General features: G+C 39.6%; 1 protein-coding gene across 2 annotated transcripts in view; it reads left to right on the top strand.

Annotated features, from left to right (window-relative positions):
- Positions 1–12,748, top strand: part of LOC145662438 (uncharacterized) — a 193,978-nt gene that overhangs the window by 60,634 nt on the left and 120,596 nt on the right. For both annotated transcript variants that reach the window (XM_081728023.1, XM_081728013.1), the window contains exon 7: positions 11,957–12,062. In XM_081728023.1, coding sequence (XP_081584149.1) covers positions 11,957–12,062 — 106 coding nt within the window. The remainder of the gene's footprint in view (positions 1–11,956; positions 12,063–12,748) is intronic.

The raw sequence follows: 12,748 nt of genomic DNA, 5'->3' as shown, positions 1-12,748 counted from the left end.
TGTGACTCTGACGATGACCTCCAGGTATGGTACTTTGTAGAAGCAAAAGGATAAACATTTTCAAACTAGTTTGCGGTGCGTACTAATAAAACGCAACTAAACTTCGTAATAATATTTACTCCTCTTCTAGCTATACAGTAGTCCTATCAGAGGAATTCTTTGCAATTCATAAACTACAATCAGAAACAACTTAAATGCAATTGGTTAATTTTGTGTTGGCTTATTGGAGAAGTAGGCTATGATTTGATAATTTCGTCATTTTGTTATGACTTTTCAGTTTGTAGTTTTGATTCCTTAGCTATGAGTTAGTTCTGTTTTCATGGCCGTTTTGGTTTTCCTACAAAGCTTGATGTAACAATAAATCTTTTAGGTTGAGAAAATATAAGCTATGGAGCCCAAGGCATATATGACAGTTTTAAGAGTGGTTCAATATTGATTCAACAATCACAAGGTCCCGCTATTTTTTACCTATTTAACTAATATAGTTTCCCCTTTCATTTAATTATGTTTTGATTCTCTTTCAGACGCTAAGTATTTAATGCTGGTAACATTTACAGTCTTTTTGCTTTAGTAATAGTTGCATTAATAATGTCTACCAATTTCTGGAAAGTGCCACAAGAATAACATGTGACAATTTGCCCCGTATATTGTAACAACTTACCCCGCATATGGGATACATTGTCACAACTGTATTGATCATAAAACATAGTACATAAGTGCAGTTCAGAGCGAGTTACATTGGACAGAGAAATATATGTTATGCACAAGATAATAAAGTATGTGTATACTAAAAATTATTATTTTCGGCCTTAGACGAGCATCACAAGAAAATAAAACGTGAAAATTGTGACAATGTGCCCCGGTGTCCCCTATGAGAGATAACGTCCCTCGGTATAGCCGAGTCGGTGAGCACACTATTTACGGAAAGTATTTTCTAAAATATAAAATTGCATTTTTTCAAATAGGCTATAAGCATAATCAATACATTAATTTGTTGTATAATTATCTCAAGCTAAGGTAAGGTTTTTTCATTTATTCAGTGCATTCAGAACTTTATAAAGGTCTTATGTAGAATGTTGTTGTATACTTTAACGTGAAAGCATTTAATTCGCCCGAGGAAAGTCCAAAATTTGATAAAAATCACTTTCAATGTGATCAACTTAGTTGTAGCAATAATATATTAACAAAAAGCTCAAAAACCCAGGTGGGTTTTAAGGTGGGTTTTCTCAGGTGGGTCCAACCCGAAAAAACCCGGTGGGTTTTTTCGGGCTGGGCCCACTTGGGCAAACCCTGCCTATACACAAGTACATACATAAACAAAACACAAAATATCACATTATATGTATGTAGCACATATTAAGCATAGGGACGTGCAAGAAAGCGAAACGGATATCTTTACCCTAGTCTATTTCCATCATTTTCTTCTAATTCAGCGTTAAAAAATTCTTTCGAGGTGAACAAGGACGTGGTGCAACTGTACACACAAATATATATATATATATATATATATATATATATATATATATATATATATTCCATTTCTTTTGAGAGTGTATAATATAATAATGAACTATAGGTATTTCAGAACGCGTCACTATCGAATTCTCATTTTCTACTTTGTATGTATCATTACGGTACTATCTAGTTAATTTGGTACATGTTCATATTAAGAAATTTTTGTTATGCAAGCCTAAAGAGAGATATCGAAATTTCTATGGATTTCTTTACCTTCTACCTCGCATACTGAAATAAGTTACTGTACATGATATGTAAATTTTGATAATCCCCCTTTTCCAAAGAGAAACTGTTTTGGTTTACATGTGAATGCTCGAAAAGTAGCTCTATAGGGAACGAGGTTATTACTCACACATCGTGCAAATGGTGGTTATCACTAACATAATTATTTCTTGATCGTCAAACTGTACTATGGAGTAGAATGAATTTGGTTCACTGGTTTTCTGTTTACACTTTCCAAACAATCACTATACTCACAACCTCGAATACAAATTTTCAGGACCAATTTCACACCAAAAGGAAGGTCTGGGTTCCATTCTTTCCACCGGACATCGAACCTGGACAATAGGATGATTGAGTTTCACTCCACTTGCAGGTATTAACATTCCAGATTTTTGGCTTCCACGTACGCTTCCTTCTGTAGATACTTGGATATGTAATATATTTTTTTTCTTATTCGTTCTCTACTGTTCGGTAACCGCGAACAAAACAGTAGTTTCAAAAAAATAGTCTTCATCAGAAGATACCAATTCATCACAACAGACTTACTCCGCCATAAGGCGTACAGCATCGAAGCACCAACTTCATATTTTGTCCTCGTTTCGTTCCGTCACTCGGTCTTTTTTATGTTTTTCTTGACCACTTTTAATATTCACCACTTTGTTTCTCTTCTAAACTTCGAATAATCCCAAAATCTTTTATATTTCGCCGAAAATATTTCACACTAATAAATCTGTGTCATCCACTATGGATGCTACTTTTCAAGAAGTCTGTCTCACAAAGAAGATTACGTGGATTGGCTGATAAATATCGACAACAATAGGATGAGCAAATCGTAGAAGAAAGATGAAAAATACCGACCAATTAACTTTTGACACCTGATAATTCTTCGTTAACGTCAGATGATGCATGTAGAATAAAGCAATGCTCGATTTAAAGGAATTTTGAGAATTTATGTTAAGATGGCCGAAAATATAGATATTAGAAATTACAAAAATTTACGTAGAAAATTATAAAACTCTTATAGATGACTTCTAATTGCAAAATTCAATAGGAAAAGGTTCTGAAGACATGAAAAACACTGAAATACGAACGAAAAATCACAAAACACAAGAAAATATACAAAATGACACAAAAATCAATATACTATAATTCTACGAACTAACCTAACCAAACGAAGATACACTATTTTTCCTATTGACACGAAATACGGCAAAAATTTAAAAATTTAAACAGAAAATACACGCCTATCTACAGTACCTAATTTATTTTTATATATACAGGGTGTTTCAAAAATTTTCCGTCACATAATACCTGTCATCTTGGGAGGTATCTTGGGGGTACTTCGCATTTGTGCCAAGTAACTAATAACATTCTATGTTTTCTGTAATCGGTCAAAATAATATTATTGTAAACTTGTGAATCATCTGACAACAGTTATACAGATAGCAGTGCTTCCATCTATTTTCTTTATCTGTTATTCTTGTGTCTTAGCACGTATGAACAGAAGATGGCAGGGCTGTTGCCTATGTAACTATTGTTAGACGATTCACAGGTTTACGCCAATATTATTGTGACTGATTATAGAAAACATAGATATACTCCATATCGATACTTATTTCGATCTATCAGCTGTGACGTCCAAATGTCAGTACGGCTGCCTTTTGCTACCTTCTTGCTCCTCTTCCCGGGGTTTTTCTCTTGCCTTACTTCTGAGCACTGTACGTCAGACTGATCAAGCCAAGGGCGTCTAGTGCTACGAGGTTGGCACGTGAAGCTACTCAATCTTAACGGCTATCCAAACGAGTCGTCTCACCTTGCAATTTTCATTATTCATTGCATCACATCACATCATTTCCTTACATAGTTAGCACGGTCTTGTGCCACTTGATCGACTTACCTGATGGCGGACCCTGATAATCCTTAGAATGTCGTCATGACTTTTTTCCACCTGTTATCCCTGGTCCCACTGCTCATTCTGCGAAGGTAAAGAAGCGGAAACACCGCAGGGAGAGACATCGCCAAAATTCCGAATGCTCTACTATCCCCGTGGCTTCTGGCTCTTCAACCCGGGCGAGGTCTCTATCTAATCAGAGTCATACGAGTTTCGCTGCCAAAGTAAAACACACCAGCTAAGAAACAGCACTTTGTTGCCGCCTCTGAATCTTCCGATATGGAAGCCGAAGACACTTCAGCAGTTTGCAAACCATCTGAACAAATCATTATTTCATCCCACACTACTCCATCTCTCCACTCTTTCCTACTCCAACATTCCGATTCTAAGTTCTCTAACGAAACACTCATCTTCTTGTAACTAGGAAAATATCTATCTAGCCTCCCACTTCAAGAAGTTGTAAAAACACACAAACGCTATATCTTGAAGTCACCAGATCAAAATTTCACCATTACTGTTCGCAACAAAGCATTCTTTGAAATCTTCGGCAAGCAATCAATCCTTACGAACTTCACATTTCCCGTCGTAAACAACCTCCTCCTCCGAAGCGACCTCCCATGTTATCTGTTATTGTTCGAGGCGTTGATCCTACCTATTCAGACGGGGAAATTACAGAAGGATTGCAATACGAAGGGCACACGATTCACAAAGTCATCCGCATTCGTAACAACAGCGGTGCTGCGTACATGGTGCGTGTCCTTACACCATCGCTGGAAACAATTGACCTTCTTACTCAAGGCGCATACATCTATAAACGAAGACACCGCGTGGAACCTTCTGGTCACTTGCACTTATGCCACTCAGATGTGAGAAATGTCAGCCATTCAACAGACCAATGCAGAAACCCTGCAGTCAGTGGCTATTGCTCTGGTCCACACCAAAAATGCCTCTGCTCGAATATGCAACTCCCTCATTAGTGTTTCACTGCAAAGATCAGCATCCTTCTTATAGCTACAAATGTGAAAGTAAACCTCTTCCTGACCAGGCACATCCTGAATTAGTGGCTCCCTTACGCACACAATCAACCTCGACAAATACAGATCAGCACGTTGATGATCCCGTAACAGTAGTCAAATTGTTGGAATTCCTCACACTCGCTCTTCAGAACTTCACCTCTTTCATAGACAGCACGTTCTCCAACAACTCACCCTAGCAGCCGAACAAACTTTTAACGTTTCTCTCTATGCTACTTACTCAAATAATTACGTTCATTTTCATACCACTCGACACAAAACAGTCTAACTTCATACGCATCATGGATTTAACCTTTATATTAATCAACATCCGTTCCCTCTTTAAAAAACAAAGACCTTTCCAGCCAGTACTATTAGAAGAGCATATCACTGTATTTCTTCTAAACGAAACCTTCCTGAAAAAGTTCATCTCGTACAGAATTCTTCACTATGAATCGATCAGACATTACAATACATTACCAATCCTCCGCGCTAGTGGTGGAGCTGCTATTGGGTTTCGCAATAACCTGACACACAGACAGCACTCTTGTCCTCACAATTACCTGAATATGTCATCACCACCATTTTATTTCAAGTCCATAGCAATTACCTTCGCTGCAATCCATGTTCGACCTGGCAATCCCATTCCAACCACCTTCTTCTCATATATATCCGATACCTAGAAACATCTCATTATTCTTGCAGATATAAACCTTCACAGTCGATCAGGAGATTACACCCATACTTAAACGATCATCAGATCATTCCAACACATCAAGCTGGCTTTCGATACTCATATTTAATTAACGACCAACTGCTTCGTCTTACGTCACTTGTTACCAACCATTATAACTTTATTCATCCATCTTGTCTTGTTCTTTCCGACCTTGAAAAGGCCTTTGATAAAGTTTGGCACCTAGGACTCATCTATGAGCTTACCAAATTACGACTTCCTGTTGCATATATCCGGCTTATCTTTCATTTCCTTACCTGCCGTCTTGCCTAATTTGCCATCAACGATCAGCTATCACACCCGATCTTCTTTTTATCAGGGGTTCCACAGGGTTCGGCCTTATCACCACTCCTCCATATGCTTTTTGCAGCCGATTTTCCTGAACTACCTCCGAACGTCTCTTTATTCTAATACACCGATGATACTGCATTTCTTGCCTCTGTCACACAATGGCAGAAATCAATCTTACTCTTCAGGAAGCAATTAATCGTTTCAAGCACTGGTGCCACACTTGGCAACTGACCATCAATGCCTCCAAGACATAAGCCATCGTTTTCATTCCACTCCGAAAACGTAGTAAGGCCAATCGGAATCCCTCCAAGTTATCCTTACAAGTCAATGACGTACCGTTACATCCTAGCAGAACAGTTACCTATCTAGGCATCACTTTCGACCACCACCTCACCTGGGCACCTCATCTCAATTCAGTCAAGGCTAATCTTCTGAAACGTTTAACAGGTACCACATGGGGTCTTTCTTCGAGTCTTGTCCTTAACACTTCCAAAGTTTTTCTTAGGCCAGTACTGACATATGGTTTTCCCGCCTGGATCTCTGCACGAACCTCCTATTACGAAAAAATTGCCATTCTTGAACGTCATGCATTTAGAATTGCCTTTCCCATCTCATTGCCTAATCCTACACAAGACCTCTACAAGACAAGAGTAGAGGTCTTGTATTTCTTTTCCTATTCTCCAGTATCACCTAAAAGCTTTACACTGCAAGTTCATTACCAATCGCTACACTCATCACCAGCTTTTCTCTTTTATACCATTCATAATCTTACACTCCACCCCTACCGAGCACGCTATACTTATGTACCTCTACACTTGCTCTTCACGCTGTATTATTACACTACCTCCTAATCGTCCAGCTCGTGCGCTCATAGAGGAATTTGTATTCATGCTCATCTATCTCATATATTTCCATCTTATATTGCACAGTGATTTCCTCTGTTACTAACAGGACTCCCCCATGTCTCCATCAGCCTAGAGTTGCCCGTAGGCACAAGTTACCAACATTCGTTTACTTAACATCTTCGTAGTGTTGTGACGTGTCTGCACCTCATCCCATCTATTATGCTCATAACATACTTTTCCTTCCCGAATAAATAGAATCTAAAGCCTCCTTTAGACCATCCACAAATAATCCAACCAACGACTATTTTCCTCTAACTTCTCATCCCTGAAAGAGGGCGTACCGCTCTCAGAGGTAGCTAGCTTTGAAGCTAGCATTAAAAAACAGAAAGCATAGAGCATTATTCATTACTTTGCATAAATGCCAAATATATTTCGCAAAGCTTTGCTCATATTAAACGATAAATACCAATGCAAATTCTCTCAGGTAGTAACGAGTTATTTCTGATATGCTCGTAAGGTGATGTTCTTGGTGCTCATCTTTCCGGTCGATAGCGATATCGACCATATCAGCTGTAACGTACCAGATGTCAACACGGCTGTTTTTTGTAATCCTTTCCCCGATCCTGGGACTTCCTCATCAGATATTAGGTGAGCAACAGTTATCAGACTTATCTCAGCTAAGGATAGCTCATTGCGACACGTTTAGCCTGGGGTATTTCCTCATCTAACCCACTATCTAAATGGGTGGCTTCTACCTGCTTACCATACCTTATTAGCTGTTTTGTGCTCATCGTTATAGCTACGGGCCCCATGCTTCTAACGTCTCCTTGGGCCCCTTCGCTCCGTCTGCATCCACCGACAAGCGAAAGGATAGCTCTAAACGCACCACACGTCGTGATTTTCATCAGAATCAACCTCAGTCACCTCAACCAAAGCGCCATCACACTAATAGCGAATCATCAACTGCATCTGACTCATTGCATGGACGCTGAAACTTCTACTTTCACTTCTGTTAAACCAGCTATTTATTCATTTCTGGTTACCAACTACAATCCTCAATATCTTAATCTTAAGAAGCTGTATCATCGCATCACCAAGTACATTCCACGGACAAGTGTAGCACAAATCATGTACACCCAGAAGGCAACATCATTAAAATGCCCGGCGATAAATTCGCATCCACAATTCGGAATATTTATTCCTAGGAAATCTTTGGTAAAAATGCTTCTATTTCTCAATTCAATGCTCAATCAGCCAGTCAACCACCGCCACCACGCAAGCAACCCGCATTATATTTTGTCATGCGAAGTGTTGACCCATCCTTCACAGATGACGAAATCAGCCCGGAACTCCAACTTGATGGGCATTCTATCATCAAATTTATCCGTATTAAAAACGCTCAAGGAAACACCTCCATAGTTCGTGTTCTAACCAATTCACACGACAACATCGACTCTCTTCTATCGAATGGAGCCTTCATCTACCGTAAATGTCACCGTGTAGAGCTTTCTCGTTCTACTGCTCCACTTCTATGTGCTGTCGAAAATGCCAAGTTTATAATAGCCATCCAACCGGCTCCCGTCCAAACCAACTTAAATGTGGATTCTGCACTGGCTCTTATAGCGCCAGCAATTGCACTAACCTCAACCAAACCCCTAAATGTTCTACTTGCAACGAAACTGGACACGCTACCTATAGTTACAAATGCAAGGCTAAACCTACTGCTGATCCATTCAAATAGAATTAACAGTGCTATTGAAACCACATGTTAGCCAAGCTGCATCTGCTCCTCAGGAAATCTGTCAGCCAACCAAAATTACCCATTTTTTATCGTTTTTCACAGTTATACTACAAAATATTCATCTGCTATTGCGCCAAGTTCAACAAACTGCCAAAGCCATCCTAAACATCAACTTCAAAGCTACTTACTCTGGCCAAACTGTTTACTTTCATTCAGATCCGTTGGAAACAGAAGCTCAAGACTCACTACCACACCATTTACTACCTTATCGTCATTATGGATATTACTTTTCTCTTTCTGAATATTCGTTCTCTACCTTAACATAAAGTTTATTTGAGCAGCTCCTTTTCGAAAAACATGTGGCGTGTTTCGTTTGGAACGAGACTCATCTTACAGCCCGCACCCATGTGCATCTGTCACACTATATCATGTTTCGATACAATAACCAGACACTAGCAAGGAGGGCGAATGGTGGAGTCGGTATAGGATTTTCTCCATCTCTTCCTTTTCGCCGCACTCTCTTCCAATTAATCCATTACCTGAATATTACCTAGTTACTGCTTTATATTTCAAATAACTTAACACCACGGTTGCGCCCATCTACATTCGTCCAGGGCATCCTCTTCCATATCAATTTATTCAATACATTTCAGATAACTATCGCACTTGCATAATTCTAGCTGATCTGAATTTTCACAGCCTCACTCATCGTCAGCAACGAGAATTCCACAACTACCTTATAACGCATATTACCGGCCATTTTCATCCATTACCCAAGCCTATTCGACCTTGTAGTAATACAACGCCGGATGTAGTTATTTGTTCTCTCAATCTCCAGACTCTTTGCAGGCTAGATGTCCTGGATCCTCTCGGCAGTGATCATGTGCCAATACTTGTGACCATCGCAACTCCACGTTCTGCTTCTCGCATCACTCCTCCACCCCTTGCTCTTATCCCATGTTGACAAAGCCAACTGGAATAGTTACCGCACCTTACTTCAACGTCAGTTAGAAAATGTCCCGGAACCTGAAACAGAAGATAACCTTTATGTCGCATTAGATACTATTACTGCTGCCATCCACACTGCCTCTGCCCAACACATTCCGCTTCGCACCACTCATGCTTACAACCCAGCTCTTCCTCCTCAGTATCTTACACTTATCAAACGCTCCCAGGTACATTATCGAGATTTCACTCGCACTGGTAACCTTGGATCTCTCCGTCTCCACCGCCAGTATCAACGCACTGTCCATAATTACCTTGTTGCTTATAAACCGTCACTAGATCGCTACCTGCTATGATCTTTCCACCACCACTCATCCCAAAAAAGTGCTGGAAGAGATTCCACCAACTCACTGGACGCTTATCTCGCACACCTTATCCTCTCTTAGATGAAGACAAAGCACTTGCTGACGATACACCTAAATCAAACGCCTTTGCTCATTATCTTCAAGGAATTTTCACTTCGCTTTCAGCTGACCCGTCTCTTCGCCGTCATCCAGCAGATAAATTAATCTTTCGTCACCAGATCTCTAACCCAAACTCAATCATCATTTGCCTGGTAACAATCTTCTCACAGCTCCTATTACGGTGGAAGATATACGCAGCACAGCCATCAGCAAACGCAACTCCGCTCCAGATTCTGACCATATTTCCTACCGCCATGTTAAAGAGGCTCCGTATATCCTTCTTCATTTACTTGCCGCTATTTATAAGTTTATTTTACGCACAGCCTTCATACTGACTCATTGGAAAGCATCGATCATCTCTCATGTTTCCCAAACCAAATAAGCCACTCCATGCTGTCTCTTCGTATCGGCCTATTCAGCTCACTCTTGTGTTCCGTAAAATTCTGGAACGAATCCTTGTCACACGTCTACACCATCAGCTTTCAGCTCATAATCTTCTTCCTCTTCCTCAAGTAGGATTTCGGCCTTCATACAGTATCAAAGTTCAACTTATGCGCCTAACAACCAATATCTCAATACAGTTTAACACATCTAAACCTTCCTGCCTCGTCTTATTCGATCTGGAAAAAGCTTTTCAAAAGGTGTTGCATCTTGGTCTTATGTACAAACTCTTTTCTTTCCGCTTTTCTCTGTGCTATATCCGTTTGATCTGTCATTTCTCTCTTGCCACCTTAATTATATATCTATCAACAATCACCTCTCCTATCCTGTTTTTCTCGATTCCGGTGTTCCTCAAGGTTCTTCGTTATCTCCGTTATTATAACTGTTATATGTGGCCGATTTTCCACCCTTAACAGGCAATATCAGTCTATATCAATTTGCCGATAACACCCCCTTTCTTGCAACAGCTAATACTATTCAAGAGATATATCGCACACTGCAGCTTGTTATTGATACATTTCTCTCATGGTGCAGACGCTAGCGACTGAAACTCAATGCTGCCAAACCACAGTCCATCATCTTTCTTCCTCCGAACAAACGTTCTCGCGTCTACCGCAACCTGCCAACTTCTATGTTCATGTCGACAACGTTCCTCTTCAGCCTCAAAACACCGTCACTTATTTAGGGATAGTCTTTGACAGACATCTTAAATGGACTGCCCATCTCAAATCTATCTGCACCGAAGTCTACAATCGCCTCAACCTTTTAAGCCGTATCACTGATACTACCTGGGGGTTGAACACACTCACGCTCTTCACAACCTACAAAGATTTTCTCCACCCAGTTCTCGCCTTCGGTTTTAGTACCTGGATTGTCGCTGCTCCCTCATTTAATACCAAATTTCAAATTCTTGAACGGCACGCCCTCCGCTTAGCTTTCCGTATCCGCCTTCCTAGCCCACCACATGAACTCTACGATCGCACTCCATTCCCTCACATTCTATATCATCTAAAAACCTTACGCCTCCGATACATTTCTTCTCGGTTTCAAAGGCACCACCCCATGCTTCTAGACATAGTGCATCATTTTGCTTTACATCCTTCAAATGTCCTTCGCCGACATACCCCTCTTTCACTCCTATTTACCCTCTACCACTTCTCCTTACCCCCTAACAGTCCCGACCATCTATTCATCACAGACTACATCACCGCTACGGCATCACTTTGCGTTATTCCATCTTATGCACAGTAGTCATCTTGTTTAACTGGGCTTCCCCTATCTCCATCAGATCCGGAGTTGCCCCCGGATCAGAAGGTAACCCACATTTGTTTTGCTAACAAAACCCGTTGTTGTGACGTCTAGTGCACCTCATTTCCATTCATTCCTTCCACCTTAAGCTATAATTATGGTTAACGGCCATAATGTCCACCCCTTCCTATATTATATGATTTACTCCTCTGTTGATCAGTAAATGTCCTCCCAATATATTTATGATTATGTACAACCTAATGTTGCAATAAAGTTTAATAAATCTAACAGTACCCATCCATACTTTCCTAATAGCCATCATTCCTACATTCCACATCCCGATATAAAGGGCGGTACCCTTTGGGCGGGAGCTAGTCGTCCATGACTAGCAAAAAAAAAAAAAAAAAAGCTTGGTGTTGAATTAACACGCTAAAGTGGAATTAACAAGTAACACGCTAAAGTGGTACCGTAGTCATTTTGTGTTGTTTCAACACCTCATTTTTTACAGTGTACTGTCTATCATAAAGAGTTCAACTCTGAATGTCTACATTCTAATATTTGTTGGGCTATGTGACTGATATGTGACTGTTTATGTTTCTCTATACAGACAACGGAGGATGTTGAAGACCATACAATTCAAGCGCAAATTAGGAGCACTTGCTGATATTTTAAAAGTACTTGTCAACATTAAAGATAAAGACGTCAAGCAGAAGGTATGTGAAAAGCTACATATTTATGCCTCCTTATTACACATGAAAGTTATTTTAACCCTTTAAGGATAGTTGTGACGACTTTAGAGATACAAAAAGTAAAAATCGACTCCTTAAAAGCCTATGATTGTATATTGAATGACTTATTGAATAAATTAAATGCAAATGAGGCTTATAAACTACACCGGTTCTTTCCATATAGGTCTACTGTTTATATACCACAGCGGTTCTCAACGAAATCATCGACTGTGTATTTATACGCAACATCTATCTCTAAAGGGTTAATTCTTAAATTACTGTAAAGTTTTATCGATAAAACAACGACTACTAGAGTTTATTAATTTTTTTTAAAAAGAAATACTAGTAACTTAAGTCTGTGCATTTTTAATGTAGACCTAAAAAGTGTTGTTATGTTTCTAATATTTCTTAAATGTGTACAAGTAATTTGCTGCTACAACTTCGTCGATAGCTTCGTAAGACCAGTAAAACCAGTGATCCTGTTTTATAATAATGTAAAAGTACTCTGCTGGAAGCAAATCTGATAAAGCAATAATGTGCGCGGTATTGAAACTTTCTTCCACAACCGTTTTATTAAAAACTTTATTATGATACAATATAGTTACAATTCTAATGGTGGTTCAAAGACCAATAGAGTCCCTTAATTTGGTAGTTGGTAGTTAGGGATGTCC

This window comes from Thermobia domestica, chromosome 1 (assembly GCF_964235325.1).
Source record: "Thermobia domestica chromosome 1, izTheDome1.hap1.1, whole genome shotgun sequence".
Taxonomy (NCBI): Eukaryota; Metazoa; Arthropoda; class Insecta; order Zygentoma; family Lepismatidae; genus Thermobia; species Thermobia domestica.
The sequence above is the reverse complement of the archived record's forward strand: the minus strand, read 5'-3'. Positions and strand labels throughout refer to the sequence as shown.